The following is a 24,919-nucleotide window of genomic DNA, read 5'->3' as shown; positions in this document are numbered from 1 at the left end:
TCCAGGGGATCTTCCTGACTCAGGGATTGAACCCGTGTCTATTACATCTCTTGCACTGGCAGGCAAGTTCTTTATAACTAGTGCCACCTGGGAAGCCCTTTTATGCCTCCAGTATAATCCAATTCACAAATGAATGCACAGTTCCCTCTTAACCTCAGGGAATACATCTCAAGACCCCCAGTGGATGACTGAAAGTGCAGATAGTACCTAACCCTGGATATACTATTTTTCCCTGTATGTACATACCTATGCTAAGTTTAATTTATAAATCAGGCACAGTAAGAGATTAGCAATGATAATAAAATAGAATGGTTATAGCAATATATTGTAACAAAAATTATGTGAATGTTCTATCTCTCAAAATATCTTATTATACAAATTTAATGTCTTTTTCCATCTTAACTAAGCACTTATTATGTACTGTGGCCATGACTTTTGCGAGTTGAGGTACAACAGCAAAACTACTAGGAATTTCTTTTTCCTTTTTCACAATTTCAGGGAACGAAGATTCATTCTTATCATAGATCTTAGCAATTTCATCATACAGGTTTTTTCCCTTACATTATTAAGTATAGGACTTTCAACTATTCAGTTAAAGGAAGCGCTTTGTAGCTTCTCTTTGTCACAACCAAATTGCCAGCATCACTACTCTTGCACTTTGGGGTCATTATTAATAAAATAAGGGTTACTTGAACACAAGAATTATGATACCACAACAATCTGATAACCCAGATGGCTATTAAGTGACTAAAGGGTGGGATACGCTGGACAGAGGGATGATTCACGTCCTGAGCAGGCTGGGCAGGATGACAAGAGATTTGATCCCACTATACAGAACAGTGGCAATTTAAAATTTATGAACTGTTTACTTCTGGAATTTTCCATTTAACATTTTCAGACCTCAGTAGACCAATGGTTATTGAAACTGCAGAAAGCAAACCATGAATAAGAGGGGACTTCTATAATAGCAATAGCCCCATCATGAATATCACTTTGACATATATTCAGATCAGTCTGATAAATATAACATTTGTTGGACACAAGTGTCAGGCACCGTAAGGGGGATACAAAGTTGAATTACACACGGTCCTTGAGCTTCGTTTAAAATTCATTAGGGTAGACAAGAAATGTGTACAAATACTATATGTAAAAATGATTTAGGTGCCAAATTTATTGCCTATTCACTCAGTCATGTCTGACTCTTTGTGAGCCCATGAACTGTAGCCCACGAGGCTCCCCAGTCCATGGGATTCTCCAAGCAAGAACACTGGAGTAGGTTGCCATTTCCTTCTCTAAGGTACCAAAAGAGAAATATAAAAAATAATGTAAAAATGTTTTGTGTCAACACAAAGAAGTAAAAATTTACTTACATTTGTGGGCATAAAAAAAAAATGCCTTAGAGGATATAACTGATATATGAGCTGGGCCTAGTGGAATAGGTTAGTCTATAGTGAAGAGAAACAGAATGAAGAACTGCCAAAGAAAAATATAAACAGATAAGGGAGAAAGAGCAGAAAAATCGTACCTGGGGGATGATGTATAATCAAGATTGGTTTGGGCATAAACTGAATAAAGGACAATAGTGAAAAATTAGGTAAGAATGAAAGTAGCAATGAAATCAGATCACATGGGGCTCTATTAAAGACCACAGCAAATCTGTACTTGATGCTGTAGGCCATGGTACCCAGCCAGAGTGCTGGAGAAAGTCAGTAACAGGATCTCACAGATATTTAGGATGGACTCAAGCAGCAGAAGATAGTCCTCCCATTCATGTTGGTATGGCCACACTGGCTGTACACAGTAAGCACTCATTCTCACTGGCTACTAAATCATTTGCATGTCCTTCCTAGGCTTAAGGAGAAGACTAAAGGCAGGGACACCAGATACAAAGCTATTACACAACCCTCCAAGCAAGTAATGAGGACCTAAGATGAGAAAATGCTGTGAACTTTGGGCAAATAAAGTTCTCTAAATCTCAATCTCCTCATCTGTAAAACAGGGATGATAATAATAGGACTAGCTTTCAGTGTCACTGAGAGAATTCAATATGATAATACATATAATGATTTCACTGAAGTGCCTGCACATAATAAGTATGCAATAAATTATACATTCATTCATTAATAAGAAGGGAAAATACTTTAAAACATGATATGCAAGATTGGGGGTTTATTAAGTACTCATGAAGAAGATATTGTAATATGCTTGCAAAGTGTGAGCCAGACAAATCCCATCCTACTTCTCTCATCCTAAATGAGATATTTTAGGTGACCTCTTAGACTAAAAAAATAAACCTTTCAAGAACTTACTTGCTTTCTTGACCTGAAAGCATAGTATTTAAAAATTAAAAACATTTACATCATTTATTTTATTTCTAGTAAAAATGAAATACTGATAGGGAAAGGGGGTGGGAAAAAGAAGAAAGAAGCAGGAGGAGAATATGAAAGATTGGCATATCTTTTGAGCCCAAGGTAAGGAATAGGGGGGCATACTAAGAAGAATGAAGACCAGAATTCAGTTAGCATATATTTTTAGTCCGGAATCTTCCACTGATAAACCTTGGACTATTGGACAATTCATTTGATCCAAATGCCTCAATTGTAAGAACTGGACTGGATGACTTCTTAAGCACCTAGTTGGCTCTAATATTTCATGACTTCTTTAACAGCCATAAATAGTTTTATAGAAGCACTTCTCTAACTTTACCTTAGGTTCTATTTCCACTTTATTCCAACTAAGGCTCCCCTGAATCCATTATGTTCAACCAAGAACACTGACTTTCTTTAGCCTGTCACAGACTCCAAGAATCCCTGGCTCCATTCTTACTTCCAGATGACAATCCTCACTCCTTTCTTTCTCACCTAGCCTATGGCTCCAATGCCTTCTTCTCTTTCCTTTTCAGCACACCATTAAGTGGGATGGATGAAGGCAAGCGAGGCCAGGAATTCTTTAAAGTTCTAGCCTGCTCTGGTTTCCTAAAGCAGGTAACTTGAGAGCCCCCTCTACATACTCTCCAGCTAGCCAGCCAGGTAAATGAAGACTTGGATAAAAGCCAGTTCCCCAAGAGTTCCAAAAAGCACTTCTTGGCCAGGCTAAAACCAGACCATCTCCTTGCACCGATAGCCTTCAGTGGACTGCCTTGCTCCATCCAACATGGATAATTTCACTGACTAGAGTTAATGCAGTATCATCTCTCTCCATAACAATATTGGGCTTCTCTGTCTCTCCTGCTCAGAATGAAAACCAGCTGCAGCCATTCACCCACTGGCATTCACAGCTCAGTCCACCACACACCATAATCGGCAGAGGCAAGTGCCAGCTGTGGGAGCATTTGTGTGATTGCAGATCTAAGACAGTGTTGAAGGCACTACACAAACCAAACATTGTAAAGAGCGAGGGAGTCTGTGTAAATACAGTTAGGAAAAGAAGCCAAGGAGTGCAGCCAGAGAGGAAGGGCTGGGCCGGGGGAGGTGTAGAAACCATAGATAAGGTACACAGCCTTTACAGACAACACGTGCGGCAGAAATGTCAGAGTGCGGAGACTTGGCACTGCGCATATTTGGAGCTGCTAAAGCCGAAAGGGCAATTAGGCTATAATTTATATACTGGAATGCTTCAAATGCTCCTAAGCTGTAATAGAAACACAGCTCATTAAATATAGCCAATCTATCATCCCCTCAAGCACCTTGTAACTGTGCTGTGAGAAAACCAATCACCTTTACATTTTAATAAAAATATTATCTTGCCTGAGTACAGAGAAAGGAGTGTAATTTATGGGATGAAAACCAAAATTTTTAAAAGGCAAAGTGAGAAATGGATGCAAAACTTTTAACCAGCAGACCTAGTGAGTTCATGGTCTTTCTTTTTTAAAAACATGTCAGCAAGTCTTTAGAAGCTGTATTTGGACCTTAAAATCAAGGGGATTATGTTGTCAGTTATTTTTAGATCAACAGTATAAGGTAAAATGAGTGAAAATTGTGCTTCTTTTAGAGCTACTTAACTAAGTCCGTAAAACTCAGTCCATAGGTTTCCCTCTACCTATATTTCTGATTTCTCTTCAGTTAATTCCTCTTCACTTCATCACTGAGAAAAATTAAGAAATAAACATTGTTTCTACACATAAGTTTTAAAATTTTTATGCTAAATCTCACTATCCATCCTCAGTAGTAATGCTAAAACAACCTATCCAAAGAGAACAAGTGGAGAACAAGTTATTAATAATTGTATTCATTTCTTAAGACAGCTGCAAGAAATTGCCACAAACTGAGTGGCTTAAACAACAGGAATTTATTCTCTCACAGTTCTAAAGGCCAGAAATCTAAAATCAAGGTGTAGGCAGAGCCACACTCCCTCTGGAGAGGGGGAGAATCTATCCTTTGCTTCCTCCAGCTCCTGGTGGCCATTGGCATCTCTTGACTTGGGGCTACCTCAATTCACTCTTTGCTTCTGTGGTCACACGGCCTCCTCTTCTGTCAGCCACATCTCCGTCTACCTCACTCTGAGAAGAATGTCTTCATGCAGACATTTGTCACTGGAATCAAGGCCCACCTAGATAATCTAGGATAAAACCCTGCTGTCAAAATCCTTAACAATCACATCTTTTGCTGTAAAAGGTAACATTCACTCTTTTATCATATAAAGTAATACAGGTTCCAGGGATTAGGATGTGGACATATATTTTGGGAGGTCACATTCTGTCCACTACAATAACCGTGATTGTCACTGTAACAACTGAAAATTTTATAAGAATGTACAGCTTACAAAGTGCACTCACCTACATCATCTTACTTAATCCTCATAATAATTCTGTTCAAGGGCAGAGATCTAAAGTATTAGATAACCATTCACTCATACCTTCATTTGCTGAAAAATCATTTACTGAGTACCAATTCTTTGCACAGCCAAGAGTAAAAGGTACAAAAGCACAGTACCTGCCTCGGCAGGACCTCTAAAAGCTGTCCATAGTCAGGCAGTGCCTCACTTTGAGATGAGAGTATGCTGCATGAGGTGGGATCAATAAAAGCTAGCTGAGAAAGCAACAATCTCATTAAGAAAATTTGTCCAAGCGTTAAATGGAACTTCCACTTTATTTACCCCTTGAACTTCAGATTTTTCCCTATGTAATGTTCAGTGGGCCTGCCACTGTTGAACCTTCAGCCCAACTCACTGGCTGACAAAGCCTGAAGCTCAATTTCATGCTTTCATTAACAACACTAAAAACTCTGCTAAGTTCTGTCACTCCAGGATAGAACATTACCAGAAAGCAAGGGAAAATGGCAACCAACCATGCAGTGCCATTCATTAGTTCACTCAAACTTGCCTGTCACTCTGAACTCTCACAGTTTCAGAAGCTACTCTGTGTTTATTCGGAGCATCTGGCTTGTGGATATTCTTTAAAGAGTATTCTTTAAGTACAGATTAAGACTCTAAAAATTGAAATTTGAAAATAAAACAGAACATTAGATAGTCCCTTCTACAATCAGAGACACCTTAACCATGTAGTATTCGTACAATAAACACCTTCTAGCTGGAAACTGAGTGACACCAACTTTCTAAGGGTTCTTCAAAAATAAATCATAAAGTGTCAGAGCTGGATGGGACCTTAGACATCATCCAGCCCAGCCTCTTCTTTTCACAGCGAGGTAAATGAGTCAGAAGTTAATGGCTTGCTCAAGGCACCCAGTGAAATTAGACGCAAAGCTGTTTATCCCAGTAATGCTAACTAGTGTTCACACAGGACTAAAACTACATTTCTTTCTCCACCTGTTCTGAAATTCAGACTTTATCATATGCCTTCCCCATAAATCCTAATGAGGAATATTTCATTACATGCTGAGAATTAATAACACTTTACATGTGTGAGAAATGTACCCTGCAGTTTTACAAAGCACCTTCAAATTTATCATTTCACCCAATCATCACAGCAGTCCTGTGGCGTATAAAAGAAATATTTTGTCCACATCTCACAAATAAGGCAACTAAAGCTCAAAGGGGTCAAGTGATTTGCCAAAGGTTGTTATAGAACCAGTAAGTTGCAGATCCCAGCTGGAATCCAAGTCTTTCACTATTTGCATTAAATCAAATAGCCTCTTGGGTAAAAAACATGCAAGACACAAAAGGTTATAAAAATGAGGTATTTTCTGGTTTAGTAAATCTATGTTGAAAATATTTTACCCATGCTCAAAACCAAATACTGTAGAAAATGTATCATGTTGGACCCTCAAGGAAACTTAACACCTTTTTAAACCTGTTCACTAATTCAATGCATGCATGTATGCTAAGTTGCTTCAGTCATGTCCGACTCCACGGCCTGCCAGACTTCCCTGTCCATGGAGATTCTCCAGGCAAGATTATTGGAGTGGGTTGCCATGCCCTACTCCAAGGGATCTTCCCGACTCAAGGATCGATTCCTCATCTCTTGCTGTCTCCTGCATTGGCAGGCAGGTTCTTTACCACTAGCATCACCTGGGAAGCTAACTCAATGTCTTTTACCATTTTATTCCAAAGCAAATAGATGAAGTTTGGCGTGAAATGAGGTGGATCATGGATGCTCTACATTATGCAAGATACAAGCAACCAGTTTCTGGCTTATTCATCACTAAGCTGATAGATCCTTCAGATGAGCAGAACCTAAAGAAGATCAACTCTACATCATCACATATAGACTGTCTTCCATCACCATCACCATCCCCAGAGATGCACAGAAGAAAGGCAGTGAGTGGTAAGCAATAAGATCCAAAATTCTGTATTTCAGTCACCAGATTCTTGGTCCTAATCTCCACAGATGAGGTTTGTGCTGAGTCATTAGACTAAGCAAGCGGTAGAAAACATTGCTCAGCAGTAACAGTCTAGAAGCATAGAAGAAATAAAATCAGAACAGGGGAGGGTAGGAAGCTAGGGCAATGACCTGAGATCATATCCAGTTAGGAGTGGAGAAGATTCAGTCCAGTTCTACTTTAAGCTTCCAATATACAAAAGGAATTTGACCAAAACCAGGGAGTAAAGAAAATAGACCCAGTCTCCAGTATATAGGGACTGACAGAACTGAGGCAGGAAGTAGGTCCTAGCCTGGGTAAGAGTTCCAGGCAAACTTCCCACCAACATGGCACCAATGTCCTGGGGTGAAGATGGGAAAGCAAGAAACCTTGGGTGAACTAGAATCCTGAGCCTGAGGCCAAATAAATAGGTTGGTCTCATCATGGGTACAACAATCTGGAGACAACTTCAGACAAGCTGGAGGAGATGCCTAGCAAGCCACCTCCACTCTTGGGAATTAAATTTGACTTTACATGGCAAATACTAACTGAAAAAAACATAGCTGAGTTAACACAAACTTCTGCAAAACCCTTTTATACTTATAAACAGAGAGAAAACATACTAGTCAAAGGCAATATAATGAATGCTCTTGCCTAGACCATGTTGAAACAAATGCCATTTTTCTAATTAATTGAAAAAATGGTATTCAAAGCATCTTTATTCTATATCTTATAAGAGCTAATTTTATATGTTCTACAATGATGATAATTGGTATTTTTAATAAACAGTTCTAAAATGTGAACTTGTCCCATAGGGGGCAGCATGGTGTAGCAGAAAGAGCCTGGCCTTAGAAATCAAAGACCTGGATTCAAATTCCAGCTTTGTTTTGCCAGCTGTATGTGCTTGAACAGATTACTACATCTGAGTCTGTTTCTATGTATGTAAAATGAGAATAATACTATATACACCTTGAAAAGTTATTTGTGAATAAGAATCTATGTCAGAGGTTCACAGAACATAATAGACAATAAATTGTAATATAGTATTTAATGTTATTTTTATTTCAGAAAACTTTAGTGGGGATATGAACCTTTTCTATAAGTAAGTTTATGTACATTCTAAAAACTTCAGTGTCTAAAAATCAAAACTTGGCAAGTGTAAGAACTTGAGGGACAGTTTATTTATATTACCAAAGGATTCTATCATTTAACAAATAATTCAACAAAATAATTAGGTAGGTTTTTATAGGTTCCCAGTAAGCTCAGGATACAAATAAAACACTATCCCTACCAGAAGCTAATTAATGAGGGAGACAGATACATTAACAAACAATTTCATACTAATTGCGTATGTGCTACTGATATAATAAGGATATGCACAGGGTGCTATAGAATCTAATGGAGGTGTTAACCAGGAACTCATAAGATCAAAGAGAGCTTCCTGCAGGAGGTGACAAAGTCAAGTACTGAAGGATAAGCAGAATTTGAACTGAAAAAGAGGAAAGCATTATACGCAGAGGAGGCAGAATGTGCAGGTGTGTTGTAGTTCCGGGAACTGTAAGCAGTCTGGCTGAACTCAGGATCTAAGGATATTATCCTTTTTTTCTTTTTTCATTTAAAAAGCATTTATTGGTCACCTACTATCTTCCAGGCGCTCTTCAAGGTAACAAGGATATAAAGCTAAGTCTGTGCTCCCACAGAGCTGACATTCTTGGATGACAATGAAAATAGAAACAAGATCATTTCAGATAGTGAAAATTCCAATGTATAATACAAAACAGCAATCAAGGTGGCTAGGAAGAGTGCTGAATTCACTAGGATAATCAGCAGAGACCTGTCTGTGAAGGCTATATTTGAAAAAAAGGATCCAGTTATGCAAAGATCTCGAGTTGGAATATCCCAAGCAACAAAACAGCAAAAGGCCCTGAGGAGAGCAAGGGGTGAAAAGATGGCCAAAGTCATCGGAGTAGACTGAACAAAGGGGCTGGTGATGAGAGAAGGGGTACAGAGAAAGGCAAGGACCAGATCAGGCAGGGCATGGAAGGAAGCTGGAATTTTATTCTACTTGTGATGGAAAGCCATTGAAAGCTTTTAAGCAAGAATTGATATAATCTGAATTATTCTTTAGAATCAAATCTGTCTGTTGCTTGAAGAGACCAATGTTGGAAACAGGGAGATCAATCAGGAAGCTATTACCAAAGAAGATAGCAAGTTTCCTGGCATCAGGACATTATGATGTCATTTACCAAAAACAGACAGGAGGAGAAAAAGTTTGAGCAAATGGGTATGGTGAATTTAGGTTAGTTTTAGGGCATTCCATGCAAAAAGAAACATTCAAAAGCAAACAGGATGCATCAGAAAAGATAAATGAACTAATACTATAGATGTAATAATTGTTGACATATGAATGCTTGATATTCCCTATGAAAATGCATGATATTCCCATGAATATGCTTGATATTCCCTAGAGAGAGTAGGTAGAATAAGAGAGGAGAAGGAAAGATGCTTGTGGAACAGAACAGCAAAACTTCTTAAACTGAGAAGTAAAGACCAGAGGAAGAAGATAAAGAGAGCAGTGTCACAAAAATTAAAACATGTCAAATGATGGTAAAAAAGGTTAAATAAAACTGAACAGCTTCTATTGTTTTGTTTCGTCTTTTCAACAAGAAAGTCATAAGTAATCTTGATGACAGCAGTTTGAGAAGGAAAGGAGACAGAAACCGAATAGAAGTTGATCAGGGAGTAAACGGGAGGTTAAAAAATGGGATCAGTAAGGATACACTCTTCAGAATTTTGGCCGTGAAAGAGAAGGGGCGAGGGCGGTAGCTGGGGAGGTGTAAGTTTGAAAGGGCATGTTTAAAAGGCAGGACAGATATACCCTCGGTGTTCCCCAATTCACATAACTCTACAAACAACTCTTCAATTCTACTTCCACCTTCACAGCCGTTGTCTGTCCTCTCTGCTCACAAAACTTTCTCAGTGTTTAATCTTCTCTTAGCCACAGGCTCCTAAGTAGGTCCCCCTGGCTGTATGCGGGTGGCCTCTCCTGTGCCACATAAGTGCCAAATTCTCACGTTGCCCAGATGACGGGTTACACACACTCCCTGCTGGGAAGATCTGGCCAATTACACTTGGATTTTATTATTAACTTAAAATGTGAGCGATCATCATTCTGTTTCTTAAAATATAACTCTCTCATGGGTCCATTTATTTCTCTGAAGCCAAGATTCCATGGGCTGTGAAACACAAAGACGTGGAGGGCAGCAAATGAAAAATGGAACCCAGTGACAGGGAAACTGTTGAGAACTGGGAGAAACATTTAGCATCCCCTCACAAAAGCAAAAGCAAAAGCATTTCAGAGCAATGAAATCTGCACCTGCATACTCTGTCCTCTCCACTAGTGTGACTATTTTTAATTGCTTGGAAACCATTTATGAAAAGAAAAAAATCCAATTTAGAGGTACATCCCCTCTGGGTTGCTCACAGGTCAAAGTTTACAACACAGTTCCATTCAGTGTGAGCAGGGGTCACCTAATTTCTGAGAAGCCTGCTGGGAATGCAAAGCCTGTCACAAGCCTAGACTCTGGTACCAGCCCAAGATTCCATTTGAAGGCTGTTGAGTACCTTGGATTTGTTTGTGTGTGTATATGTGTATGTGGTTGGACGGGCAGGGTGGGAGGGCAATGGAACTCTTTTACTTCCCATTTCTGTGTGGTTTTCAGATACAAAGTAGAACTCCTCTGAGTCAATTAAAATTAAGCATCTCCTAAAGACCCAAGGGGGAAAGTTGGCTCCTAGAAAAGGCAGCATAAGGCAGGGGGTGGAATGACTGGTCCATAGCTAGCTATTTTCTCTCCTACTCCTTTTCTGTGGGTATAATGGTCACAGACAGCAGCAATTTTTTTTTTCCGATACTGCTATTTCTCCTAGTGATGCATGGGTGAGGCAACAAAGGGGAGGGGAGGCATTGTTTCCTTCAGATGCATGTGAAGGTTATCCTGATGTTCCTAGTAAGATTTTCCCAGATGAAGTTAAGATTAAGAACACTGTGGCATAATCTAAACAGCTCAAAAAAAGAAAAATCAACAGGAACCTGAAGATGGGAAATTAGAAGGTGAACAAACCCCTGAGCTTCTACCCAAGGCTTAATGATTTATTAAAATTCTTTGTTTCTAAATTATCTAAATTCTACTCAAATACAGTGGAAATAAATTCAATGAAGCACACACAAAGAAAGTACCAGTTTGAACAGTGATATGTTAAAAATGTGAAGATAGATTCTTAGGGCAAATACTACTTCTTTTTCCTTTCTTTCTGTCCTGCCATGCCCCTTGCCTTTAAGAGAAAAGCAATAGCTTTAAATCAGTTATTCCTTCCTGCAATGTCATCTCCCCATAACACCCTCAAAATCCACATCAACTCTACTCTGCTGTTGTTGGCCTGATCTGCAGAGACCAGGAGTTGCAACACCCATTACAATGGCAAGAAAGCCAAGCTTCCTAAGCCAGCGCTAATACTATGGGCAGAACTTCCATCAGACAGCTCGTGGGTCAAGCAGAGGGGAAACACAAGGTTCTACCAGTGCTGGCCTGCCCAGTGGGCCCTCTAAGGGAAATTGAGGAGCACAACCAGCTTTATTAAAATAACAACTGGGCAAGGTGCCTACAATGCTTAATGGAGCATTATGGCCTGGATCTGGGGATGGAAGCTGCACTTTGCATTCTTTTCCAGGAAGGGAGGGAGTGGCAGTGGCCTAAAATCCCTGGAAACTCTCCTCAGTGCCCTGGCTGGCATCCTGGAGATTTTCCCAGCTTGTTCTGGGAGGGGTATCCCACTCTAAGCAATAGGTTCCACTAAGTCCTATAATAAATAAGACAACCACCATGGAAGTCAAATATTTAGATTCCCACTAGAGCAGGGTTTCCAAAGTGCAGGTCCATGAACTTACAATATAATATTTACCACTTCATACTTAAGCCCTTTTTCATCTCTTTCGTGTTACTACAGTTATAACTTGCTCTTTCTCTTGATTTATCTCCTATCTCCCTTACTCTTGGGAGCTGTAGGAAAAGTTTACATCATTTACAAATTCACTGCTAAATCTAGGATGAGAAATACAGTACTGGACTAATACGAGACACCATTCAAGACATTATTGTTCTTTATTATCAATACAATTCTCACAGCAAAATCTTGAAGGTTTTTTGATTACTGGTTTGTATTTTAATGAGTCACCTCTTAACATTTTTTCTAGCTACTCTCCATTTAAAAGTGAAAAAGATGTCAATATTAACACCTTCTGTTTGTAAGGCACTTAAACTATTTTTAACAAACTAATTTAATCCTTATAGCACCTATGGAAGATAGGTAACATGATTACCTATATGCTACAGATAAAGGGGCTAAGTTGGGAGGGGCTAAGTGATTTGTTCAATATCATATACACTGTAAGGAGCAAGGCAGGACTTCAGCCTAATTTTCAGATAATTGTTCTTTCTGCTACAACTGTGCTGACTCAAGTTAAGTGTCACCAAATATGAAGCAAAATGAAAAAAATAAAATAAAGTTAAATGATGTAGGTGATTGTTCTCAAACATTTCTGTGGCAGATTAAATTAGATCTTTTCAGACTGCTTTCAGTATTGTTTTTAGGAGGCAATCAAATCTCTCTTTAAGCTTTCAGATTTCAATATTTGTTTCAGTTTCAATTCAATGCAACATTCTTTACTGAGACTCTTGTATGTATCAGATATAGCACAAGAGGCTAATAATACAATGATGATGAATTCACACTCTACTCCTCATGGTCTGTTCATATGTCTATGTTCAGATCTGGGAAATACAGAGGATTTATATATCCCTTTTCTTGACTGCTTCCTTAGTCCTTTGCTTCACTGACTGGCTTCTTCAACACTTACTAAACAGAGATGATTAAGACATGGTACATGCCCTCTGGAGTTTACACTTAATGAGAGAGATAAAAATATAAGAGAATAATTTATAATAAATCTTGATAAATGCTGTAATAGAGATATAAATAAAATGCCTTATGTGCCAAGAGCACTGAGCAACTTAACTCAACCTGGGGAAATCAGCACGGGCTCTTCTTGAGGCTGAGTCTTAAAATGTGATGCTCAATCAAAATATCAGAATGTCAGCCCTTAAAGCATATCTTCATATACTCACTAGTCCCCCCCAACCAACAAATTCTCACTATCTGTATGCTGTGGGGTCAAAGTGCAAACTGTTCTTGTAGAGCATTTGACCTGACTACAGGCTGGGAAGAGTTTAGCGACACAAACCCCTTAGCACTTTGCTTCTTGACATTTTTACTATCAGACTTCTAGTGGGTTAAATGGTGGCCACCCAAAAGACGTGTTTGTGTCCTAACACTCAGAACCTATAAATGGGACCTTATTAAGAGTCTTCACAGATGTAATTCAGCACCTTGAGATGAGATCATCCTGGATCATCCAGGTGGGCCCTGAATCCAATTACAAGTGTCCTTAAAAGACGCAGAAAAGAGTCCATGTGAAGACAGAAGCAGAGATTGGAGTGATGCAGCCCAAGGTATGCACAGCCAGGAGCAGCAGTAAGAGGCAAGAAGTATATTTTCCCCTAAAACCTCCAGAGGGAGTGCCACCCAGCTGACTGCCATGGCTTCAGACTCAGGGCTTCCAAAGCCATGAGAGAATAAATTTCTGTGATTTTAAGCCACACAGTGTGTGGTCATTTGTTACAGCAGCCACAGGAAACTAATACAAGACCTAACATGTTTCTCTTACTAAAACCTTATTATAACTGTGTGAGTATCACATCAAATGGATGATATGAACTAGGTCCCAGCCTGCAGGAAGCTTCCACAGAAAGCCATGGGAATTCTGAGGTAAATAGCAGCAGAGCAGGTCTTTGGTGTGACACAAATCTGCATATAGGTTTCTGTTGTGCCACTTATCAGCTTATATGAACTGGAAAATTTAATAAGCCTAGGCTTGAGTATCCTTACCTGCGAATGGAAACTGGTGTAAGAATTAAATAAGATAAAGCTCCTAGAACACTGAGCTCACAGTAAGCACTAAGGAAACATCACGTACTATTATTACTATTGTGGATACAAATGAATAGTATATATGGATAGCTGAATAGACGACAGTGATCAAATAGAGAAGGAAGTTTGACTAAAGTCAATTACCAGTTAATTGCATGGATCCTATTTCCAGCCCAGTGTCAAATCTTCAATTAACCTCTCTTCCTCAAGGCCCTATGGCACCTACCACTACCATCATCAAAAACAGCTAAGAGTTCTGAGACCGTTTTCTGTTCCCACATGTGCGAACAGAACATGGCTGATTCATGTCAATGTCTGGCAAAAACCACTACAATATTGTAAAGCAATTAGCCTCCAATTAAAATAAATTAATTAATTTAATAAATTTTAAAAAAGATATGGAAAAGGATTGTCTAAAAATTGTTTTAAGAAAGGCAAAGTCATTCAGCCCAAGCCTTTATCCAGTTCTCTTAACTTGAAAAGCTATGTCTGCCTTCTTCCTTAACGAGGAGTCCTTACATCTTTTCACTAAAGATGGATGACAGCACCAGTGCTCCCAAGTGATCCTCTGTCAGGGAACGTTTAACTATAGGATTCCTGTATATTGTTTTCTGTTTCTCATGAACCCTCTGTTCCTTATCAGTTCCTGGTAAACAGGAACGAGTGGAGCGGCATGCTGTTCCCAGGACTGAGGTCATAGGATGGAATGCATGCATGGATTTCCTTTAGTAACCTTTTACCCTAAGGTAAAACTGTTTAGTCATGACCCTCTTACTCAAGTTATGGATTGTCTTCTGGCCTTGTGATGATTGTTATTTCTTGTTATTCCTTTGGTAACGGCTGTTATATGTCTGGTTTTTTGTTCTTTGCTTATTTTTTACCTAAAGCTTTCTTATATAACAATATATAAGCTCATGCAAACATGAATAAAGCACCCTTGTTCCACTAGAGACTTGGGTCCCCCATGTCCTTCTTTCTCTCAGGCTAGTTCTTTGGAGCATGGAGGCCTGCAGAGCTTACTCTCCTGCCCGGGCTTTCAAGACCTCCTTTAGAGGACGCCCTGTGCCTTCATGAGCAGTACAGGCCCTATTCTAGGGCTTTATTGGTTTTCCACGAAACCCAGGGAATATTAGTCTCTCTCTCTCTTTTGCTTTCTTTTCGTCAACTCCTGTCCCCAGGTTCCAGTCTGTCAAGAAGACCGCAACCATCCTCCTTGTTATTTCCATCAACTTATTGCTCGTATCTTCAGTCATTCCCTTTCCAACAGTTTCTTCTCTACCCACAAACATCTTCCCCCAACTGTGCTCCCCCACCATGTTCCCATTCCATCCTTCCAGGATGGTTTGGCCAACCACTTCGGTTCAATTTGTCCCAAATCAAATTTACCACGTCTTCCACTGCCCAATCCTCTTGCAGTTAAACTCCTCTGGTTTGATGCTATTCCTATCTTTCAGGCACCAAGGCTAGAAACATATTTGTCATTTCAGGGCCTTCACACTTTCTTCTCCAAGTTGCCTAGAACACTGTTCCCTAAAAATTTTATAAAGCTGGTTCCTTCTGATCATTGAAGTCTCATCTAGTCTCCAGAGATTCCCCCCCTGGCTACCTTGTTTAAAGAACCTCCCTTCCAAGTCACTCTTTAGCTGAAATCCAGTTTCATTTTATTCATAGAACTTTACACTCTCTGAAATTAATTTTAGGTATATTCTGACTTACTTATTGTCTAATCTACCCTCTATGAACTGCTTGAAAGCAGCAACCATGTCCGTCTATCATAAAATAGGTGCTCGGTAAACATCTTCAAATGAATGACTTTCTTGGAGTTCTATTTTCTTCCACGTAACCACCACTCTTGCTCAACCCCACAACCTATAAAAGGTAAATATATAAAGGAAAAAACATATCTTGGACAACAGCATCACAGTTGGCCTCCCTGTTGTTTCCTCCTGATCCAGCTCATCTTACATCCTACCTGTGACATAATTATTATAAATTTCAGCTCTCGTCTTGCTAATTATTTCTTTAAATTTTTCTGATAATTACCCATTGGCTACAAAATTAGGTACAAACTCCTTATCTAGGTATTCACTGTTCTCCTCTGGCTCTATCCTGTCTTTAAAAAAAAATAACCTCTTTTAACCATTTATTTAAAATAATTGTTAAGAACATCAGGTTGCAAAGAAACGTACAGGAATTTCTATGTTCTCCTTCCCCAGGCTCTCCCCAGTGTTCACATCTTACACAGTTCTTGCACAATATCAAAACCAAGAACCTGGTACAATCTACTGTTCATCTAAATTTCACCAGTTATACTCATGCATGTTTGTGTGTGTGTGTAGTGTGTGCATGCATGTGCATGCACATAAGCACGTAGGCTCGATTGCATAGCTCTGTGCAATCTGTCATATGTATAGTCTTGGGTAATCACCACCATAGTCAATTGTACCATCTCCACAAAACTTCCTCTGTTACCCCTTTCTACCTTACCCACCACACCCCACTCCTGCCCCTACCCTGGCTATTACTAATCTGTTCTTCATCTCTATAATTATTTCATGAATGTTACATAAATAGAATTCTTTATTTGTATTGATGAGTATCATTTCATTGAATGGATGTATCACAATTTGTTTAATCACACATCCATTGAAAGATATTTGGGTAGTTTCCAGTTCGGGGTTAATACCAATAAAATTGGTATATGAACATTCATATATATAGGTTCCTGCATGAAAATAAACCTTAATTTTTCTAGGATAAATTCCTAGAGTGAAAATGCTGGCATCTTACTTTTGTACCCCATTTTCCCAAAATTCCACTCCTATTCCCATCTAATAGTCAAACAGGAGTACTTATACTGTTTCCTTTCCCTCTCTGTTTTCTAATCCTCTCCTCAACATTTGTGTATTTATTTTAAAAGCTGCCTCAAATCATTTTTTGAAAGTAGATGAAGAAATAAATTAATATACATAGAAACAGAGATGAATGAAAGGAGAGAAAAAATAAAGACGATAGTGTTTTATCAATCCTGTCCCAATAAAATATGATCTCTTTCCTATAAACCTGCATCTTATTTGCTAAACTTCTTTTATAAAAGGTACATTCTTCCACAGTCTCATAGATGCATATGCCCCACTTCCATTAAAACAGTAAAATCCCTGAAACAGATCATTTCTTATTAATTTTACGTTCAGTCAGCCACTAAACATGGTGTTTCTGTTAGAGCAGGAGCTCAAGCAAAACAAAATCTTCATTGTTGGACAAATGGATGAATTAAGTATCTTTGCCGGAAGGGGGCTCTGGTCCAATCAGGAAACCGGGATGTTATATTTGCACTAAAATGATACCTAACAATACAAGTCTATACAGGCTAAGTGCCAAAGGATAATAGAAGCAAAAAATATTTCAGAAGTGCAGACAAGTGGGCAATCCTTTCTGGGACAGTTGAGACATACTTCCTAAAAAAGGTTTTGTTTGAGGGAATCCTTGAATAGATTAGTGGAACCAAAATAAATAAATTAATTAAAAAGGGAGTCCTTTTTGATAATCATTAGTTAAAGAACAACATATGAGTTGATCTCATTCTCTGTAGCTGGATCCATAGTAGGGATGTGCCCAAATTTTTAAACCACTCCCCTAATAAAAAACATTTAGATTTGCATCAGTTAGGATTAAGTCTAAATCTGTGTTACAGAAAACCCAAATAAGGGTGTCATTAACACAAGATACTTTATTTCTCTCTTATGTGAAAGAAGCCCAGAGATAAAACAAATCAGGGACAGTATGTAGACTCTATGGTCTTCAGACACCATGCCCCATGTTTCAGCTCCACCATCCTAGAACATGGCTTCCTTTTCCAAGGTTGCTCCTGAGCCCAGCCAACACATCTTGTTACAGGCAATTGGAAGAAAAAACAAAATGGTCTATCTGCCAGCTAAGCCAGCTCCTCAAATGCAGCCTTCCAAAAGCTTTGTACCATATTTTCAGTTCTATCTCACTCGCCAGAATTTAGTTATATGACCATGCTTAGCTGCAAAGGAAGCTGAAAAAAAAAAATGTGGTCTTTTACATGAATGCACTGCTGTCTCAAACAAAATTTAAGATTTTGTAACTAAAAAAGGGTAATGGATATTGGGTAGCAGCCAGCAGTGAGCGAACAAAACTGAAATCTTGTCCTGCCAATGAGTAAGGAATGTCATCTTCTACAGCCAGGAAAAAGAAAAAAAGGAAAAGAAACACTTCACTCCCTGACACTGAAATAAACAAACAACCAAAAAATATATATTACATCTGGTTCTAGTCCCTAAAATAAAAGAAACCTTAATCCCATTTGTGTAAATTATTCACTCCATTAACAAAACAATTTTTTTCTCTGAAGCTTGCAATATTCTTCTGATAATCATGTCTGATTTTCCACCATGAACAGACTAACTATAACCTTATAACCCTGTGGGTTTTTACTTCAAATACCTGTTGTATTTTTTAATCAGCAAGCCAGTACTCAATTTGGACTCCCTTGCACAACTTTGCCAAGTAAAGTATTTTTCTTTTCTTAAACTATTTTTCTTTTCTTACTGCTTCTATGTCTCTAAGTCTTCCTTTCACAGTAGTCTCAGCCACAAGGTTATTTCTAGTTTTTCACTATTATAAATCATGTTACAGTAAACAATTTGTAAATGCTTCCATGTACACATAGTGACAATTTCTCAAACATAGATATCTAAAAAAAGGACTTGCTGGGACAAATGATATGCACACTTTTAATCTATTCTACGAAGCTGCTATCCAAAGAGCCAGATCAGTTTATATTCCCACCACCATTATATGAGGGTCCCTGACTTTCTACACATCACCAACACAAGAGATTATCATTCTTCTCAACACAGGAGTTGATCATTCTTTTTATTTTCAGCAAATCTGATGGGCAAAAAAATGCCCTGTTTTTACTTCAACTTACATTTCCCAAATTACTACCTCATTAGTAATTACAGTCTACCTCGGTTGAATAGCTTTATTATGCTTATTGGCCATTTGTATTAATTATTCTTTGAAGTGTTGGTTATCTTCTGCCCATCTGGATTGTCTTCTAATTTACAGGAGATCTTTATGTAGCCTGTAAAATTAATCTTTTCTTATACATATTATCACTATTTTCTTTCAACCTACCCCTTACCTTTACTTTGTTCATATGATCATTTCAAAGTATTAAGGTTTCATATAGTCAAATTATCAGTTACTTCTTTTCTGACTTCTGGGGTTTTGTCTTGCTTAGAAAGACCTTCCTACCCAAAATTACAAACATACTGTTTTCTAATACTGGTAGAGTTTGCTTGTTATATTTAAACTATATGGAATGTACTTTTATATATGAGATGAGGGAGGACGTTCTCTAATTATTTTACTAAAGGATAACCACTCGCACCAACACTATATACTGAAAAATCTATTCACTCCCCTAGTCTGAAATGTTATCTTTACCATATGTTCAATCATCACACTGAATTAAGACAGTTCCTAGACTTTATATTTCTGTTTTACAGATCCATCTGTCCATTATATATCAATACTACAAAGTTTTAATTACCAGAGTTTTATAATATGTTTTGATACCTCATAAATCAGGCTCTTTCTTATTGGACCTTAAAAAAACCTTAGTTATTTTCATAAATTTTCTTTTCCTGATAAATTTAAAAATCAATTTACCAAATTCCATTTAAAAATCTCATGGAAGGGATTTTCCTGGTGGTCCAGTGGCTAAGACTCAGCACAGGCCCTAGTGAGATTCCTGGTCAGGGAACTAAATCTTGCCTGCCACAACATAAGATCCCTCCTGTCGCATCTAACAGCCAGTGCACCCAAATAAATAAATAATCCTATGGCGATTTTTGAATGGGATTGGCTCAGATTTGGAGATGAGTGATTTCTTGTTCTTTAAAAGGACTCGAATGTTTTCAAAATTAGCTTATATTTACCAAGTACTCAATATGGATTGAATTCTGTGGAAAATTCAAAGGATTTTAAGACAGTTTTTGTCCTACAAAAATGTACAATCTGGTTGGGAAAAAGATATAAACATTTTGCACTGCATTAAATTATAAATACTGTATTTACAGAACTGAACTTCTGGTTCACTTACGATCAGTGTAGCATGCCCTTTGAGGCTGATTTTCACCTCTGATTTTACTTCTGTTTTATTTTCTCCCTTGGCGTTAATTTTTTTTTTTCTTTTTAAACACTGACAACAAGGTCAACTATTTATATGTATAAACGATTTTTTTAGTCACTTTAAGTAAGAAGTTCTGTTATCACCCCCATTTTGCAGATAAGAAAACTGAAGCTCAAAGAGCTTAAGTAACTTTCCCAAGATCACAGAGCAATCTAGAGGACAACCAGGGTTTGAATCCAGGTTTCCCTGACTTCTGCCACCGTAGGGCCTCCTCTTCTCTTTCCCCCTTTTAAGTTTCTGCTATTTTATCAAATGTAAAAATCACCTCTGAAATAAGATTAGGGAACGAATAAATGAATGACATCCAGCTTTATTTCCTGTTTCACCCTCTCCCTACAAGTCCAGGGAAAAGTGAATAGTAAAATTAGGTGTGGGTAAGGAAGGGCATGTTGCCTTCTGTTGCTACAAGGCTGGTTGGTCCAGTCAGACTCCCTCTCCCTCCTTCCGCTTTTAGCTAAGAACAGGATCTACAACTTAACTTATAAAGCCGTACACAGAACGACAATGTGGGACCCCTTGCTCAAAACTTACTAAAATATCAAGAAATGAGCGGAGACCACTAAACAAAGCGTAAGCCCTTCTAGGCACGGGGGTGTGGGCTCATAGGACTGCACTTGAGCCCTGGCTAGGAGTTTCTCTTTTTTCTAAGCGCAGTCTCTGGCTTTGCAGATTCACAGCCTTGCTCTGATGAAGAAGGCTGCTCAGAAGTCTTCCTGCCCACCGACAGCGACTACGACTCCAGTGACGCCCTGAGCCCCCGAGACCTGGACCTGGTCTACCTGTCATCGCACGACATTGCCCAGCAGTCCCGAAGCGGACTGAGCGGCAGTGCCCCCGACGTCCTGCAGGTGCACGATATGAAGCCTCCTTCGGGGCCGGGCCAGGACACCGACCACTCATGCGCCGAGCTCCTGCACAACCTGACCCTCTCAGGCCTCACGCCCAAGAACCACGCCAAGATGGCGCCAGGAGCGCGGCCGCCGCTGGGCTTCCTGGGAAAACGGAAGTCGGCCAAGCAGCCGCACTACGGTGGCTTCAGCCGCCATCACCGCTGGCTGCGCATGCACGGAGAAACGCAGTCGCTGTCGCTGTCAGAGGGCGTGTACACGCAGCACGTGTCCAGGGCCTGCGGCCTGGCCCAGGAGACTGAGGAGGCCGAGCGACTAGGACCTGCCCCCGAGGGGCCACGGGGCCTGGCTCTGGCCCATGCTGCCAGCCTCCCGGAGGAGCGGAAGAGCAGCCTCCAGGACCCTAGGCCTGCGGTGCACCGTATCTATGTGGAGGCCTACCCTGCAGCCCTGGTGGACACCAAACCCTGGAATGCCTTGAGTCCTGCCATCGTAGGCCACTCGGGCCTGCCCAGCGCCACAGGCCCGGAGTTGAGCCCAGAGGACCCTACCACCTCCCCTGTGTCAGAGATACTCAGCAGCATGCTTTAAGGAGGTCTACAATTGGCTGTCCACTTTTCACTGCAAGTCCCTGCGTTTTCTATCACCCTATCCCAGCCCGCCTCCACCCATGTTTTTACCCAATTTGAACTGCTTTCAAGGTTAACAATCCAAAGGTTAGAGGTTCAGGGTCCTCTTTTTTAGAGTTGGAGTGGAAGCAAGAGTGGCCAGTCTCATACCCAGTCAGCCTATAAAGGACATAAAGGCGCTTTGGTGTCAACATGGAGTCCTAGACACAAGAGTTCAAGCATACCATCCTGTTGGTCACACCTGTGGCAGAGGTTTGTTGTTCAGTTTCTAAGACGTGTCCAGCTTTTTGTGATGCCATGACTGCAGCAGGCCATGCTCCTCTGACCTCTACTGTCAAAGTCATGTTCATTGAGTTGGCGATCCTATCTAACCATCTCATCCTCTGTTGCCCTCTTTTCCTTTTGCCTTCAATCTTTCCCAGCACCAGGGTCTTTTCCAGTGAGTCCACTTTTTGCACCAGGTAGCCAAAGTATTGGAGCTTCAACTTCAGCATCAGTCCTTCCACTGAATATTCAGGGTTAATTTACTTTAGGATCAACTGTTCAGATCTCCTTGATGTCCAAGGGACTCTCAAGAGTCTTGTCCAGCATTTCAATTTGAAAGCATCTATTCTTCAGAGCTCTGCCTTCTTTATGGTCCAACTCTCAAATCTGTACATGACTACCAGAAAAACCATACCTTTGACTATAATGACCTTTTTCTGCAAAGAGATCACTCTGCTTTTTAATATCCTGTCTGGGTTTGTCATAGCTTTCCTTCAAAGGAGCAAGCATCTTTTAATTTCATGGCTGCAGTCACCATCCACAGTGATTTTAGAGCCGAAGAAAATAAAATCTGTCACTGCTTCAACTTTTTCCCCTTGTATTTGCCATGAAGTGATAGGACCAGATGTCATGATCTTAGTTTTTTATATGTTGAGTTTCAGACCAGCTTTTTCACTCTTGTCTTTCACATTCATCAAGAGACTCTTTAATTCCTCTTCACTTTCTGCCTTTAGAGTGGTATTATTGCATATCTGAGGTTATTGATACTTCTCTTGGCAATCCTGATTCCAGCTTGTGATTCACCCAGCCCAGCATTTCCCATAATATACCCTGTGTAGACAGCAGATAAGCAGGGTGACAGTTTACAACCTTGTACTCCTTTCACAAATTTGAACTTGTCAGTTATTCCATGTCTGGTTCTATTGCTTCTTGACCCGCATACAGGTTTCTGAGGAAACAAGTAAGGTGGTCTGATATTCCTATCTCTTTAAGAATTTTCCACAAATTATTGTGATCCACATAGCCAAAGGCTTTAGCATAGTCAGTGAACCAGAGTTAGATGTTTTTCTGGAACTCCCTTGCTTTTTCTGTGATCCAACAGATGTTGGCAATTTGATCTCTGGTTCCTCTGCCTTTTCTAAATCTAGCTTGTACATCTGGAAGTTCCCAGTTCACATACTGCTGAAGCCTAGCTTGAAAGATTTTGAGCACTACCTTGCTAGCATGTGAAATGAGCACAATTGTACAGTAGTTTGAATGTTCTTTGTCATTGTCCTTTGGGATTGGAATGAAAACTGACCTTTTCCATTCCTGTGACCACTGCTGAGTTTTCCAAATTTGCTGGCATATTCAGTGCAGCACTTTAACAGCATCATTTTTTAGAATTTTAAGTAGTTCAGCTAGATTAAGATTTTAAATAGTTCATCAGCTCCACTGGTTTTGTTTGTAGTAATGCTTCCAAAGGCCTACTTGATTTCACACTCCAGGATGTCTGGCTCTAGGTGAGTAACCACAGCATTGTGGTTCTCTGGGTCATTATGACCTTTTCTGTATATTTCTATGTATTCTTGTCCAGTCCAGTTCAGTTCAGTCGCCCAGTCGTGTCCGACTCTTTGTGACCCCATGAATCGCAGCACGCCAGGCCTCCTTGTCCATCACCAGCTCCCAGAGTCTACCCAAACCCATGTCCATCAAGTCGGTGATGCCATCGAGCCATCTCATCCTCTGTAATCCTCTTCTCCTGCCCCCAATCCTTCCCCCCATTAGGGTAATTTCCAATGAGTCAGCCTTCACATGAGGTGGCCAAAGTATTGGAGCTTCAGCTTCAACATCAGTCCTTCCAATGAACAACCAGGACTGATCTCCTTTAGGATGGACTGGTTGGATCTTCTTGCAGTCCAAGGGACTCTCAAGAGTCTTCTCCAACACCACAGTTCAAAAGCATCAATTCTTCGGTGCTCAGCTTTCTTCACTGTCTAACTCTCACATCCATACATGACTACTGGAAAAACCATAGCCTTGACTAGATGGACCTTTGTTGGCAAAGTAATGTTTCTGCTTTTAAATATGCTATCTAGGTTGGTCATAACCCTCCTTCCAAGGAGCAAGAGTCTTTTAATTTCATGGCTGCAATCACCATCTGCAGTGATTTTGGAGCCCCCCCCCAAAAAAGTCTGACACTGTTTCCACTGTTTCCCCATCTACTTCCCATGAAGTGATGGGACCAGATGCCATGATCTTAGTTTTCTGAATGTTGAGCTTTAAGCCAACTTTTTCAGTCTCCTCTTTCACTTTCATGAAGAGGCCCTTTAGTTCTTCTTTGCTTTCTGCCATAAGGGTGGTGTCATCTGCACATCTGAGGTTATTGATATTTCTCCTGGCAATCTTGATTCCAGCTTGTGTTTCTTCCAGCCCTGCGTTTCTCATGATGTACTCTGAATATAAGTTAAATAAGCAGGGTGACAATATACAGCCTTGACATACTCCTTTTCCTATTTGGAACCAGTCTGTTGTTCCATGTCCAGTTCTAACTGTTGCTTCCTGACCTGCATACAGGTTTCTCAAGAGACAGGTCAGATTGTCTGGTATTCCCATCTCTTTAAGAATCTTCCACAGTTTTTTGCGATCCACACAGTCAAAAGCTTTGGCATAGTCAATAAAGCAGAAATAGATGTTTTTCTGGAACTCTCTTGCTTTTTCGATGATCCAGCAGATGTTGACAATTTGATCTCTGGTTCCTCTGCCTTTTCTAAAACCAGCTTGCACCTCTTCTTAATCTCTTCTGTTTCCGTTAAGTCTTTCCCATTTCTGTTCTTTATTGTGCCCATTTTTGCGTGAAATGTTCCCTCGATGTCTCCAATTTTCTTGAAGAGATCTCTAGTCTTTCTCATTCTATTGTTTTCCTCTGTTCATTTGCATTGTTCTTTTAAGAAGTCCTCCTTATCTCTCCTCACTATTCTCTGGAACTCTGCATTCATTTGGGTATATCTTTCCCTATCTCCCTTGCCTTTTATTTCACTTCTTTCCTCTGCTGTTTGTAAAGCCTCCTCAGATAGCCACTTTACCTTCTTGCATTTTTGGCGGGGGATGATTTTGGTCACTCGCTCCTGTACAATGTTACAAACCTCCGTCCACAGTTCTTCAGGCACT

General features: G+C 39.8%; 1 protein-coding gene and 1 long non-coding RNA gene across 6 annotated transcripts in view; one reads left to right on the top strand and one right to left on the bottom strand.

Annotated features, from left to right (window-relative positions):
• The window catches only part of LOC145543536 (uncharacterized), a 252,141-nt gene extending 231,152 nt beyond the window's left edge, over positions 1–20,989 (bottom strand). For both annotated transcript variants that reach the window (XR_014080772.1, XR_014080771.1), the window contains exon 1: positions 20,808–20,989. This is a non-coding gene — a long non-coding RNA (uncharacterized LOC145543536). The remainder of the gene's footprint in view (positions 1–20,807) is intronic.
• Positions 1–24,919, top strand: part of ANKFN1 (ankyrin repeat and fibronectin type III domain containing 1) — a 487,980-nt gene that overhangs the window by 453,258 nt on the left and 9,803 nt on the right. For 3 of the 4 annotated variants that reach the window (XM_081585331.1, XM_081585330.1, XM_081585329.1), the window contains 2 exons: positions 6,508–6,721; positions 20,698–24,214. In XM_081585331.1, coding sequence (XP_081441457.1) covers positions 6,508–6,721; positions 20,698–21,467 — 984 coding nt within the window. In that variant the 3' untranslated portion in view covers positions 21,468–24,214. Of the gene's footprint in view, positions 1–6,507; positions 6,722–20,697; positions 24,215–24,919 lie in introns of those variants that run through there. The other variant, XM_081585328.1, reaches the window with a different exon arrangement.

Source organism: Giraffa tippelskirchi, chromosome 3, assembly GCF_054371585.1.
Source record: "Giraffa tippelskirchi isolate mGirTip1 chromosome 3, T2T-mGirTip1v1.2.pri, whole genome shotgun sequence".
Classification (NCBI taxonomy): Eukaryota; Metazoa; Chordata; class Mammalia; order Artiodactyla; family Giraffidae; genus Giraffa; species Giraffa tippelskirchi.
This window is presented reverse-complemented; position numbering and strand designations above follow the sequence as displayed.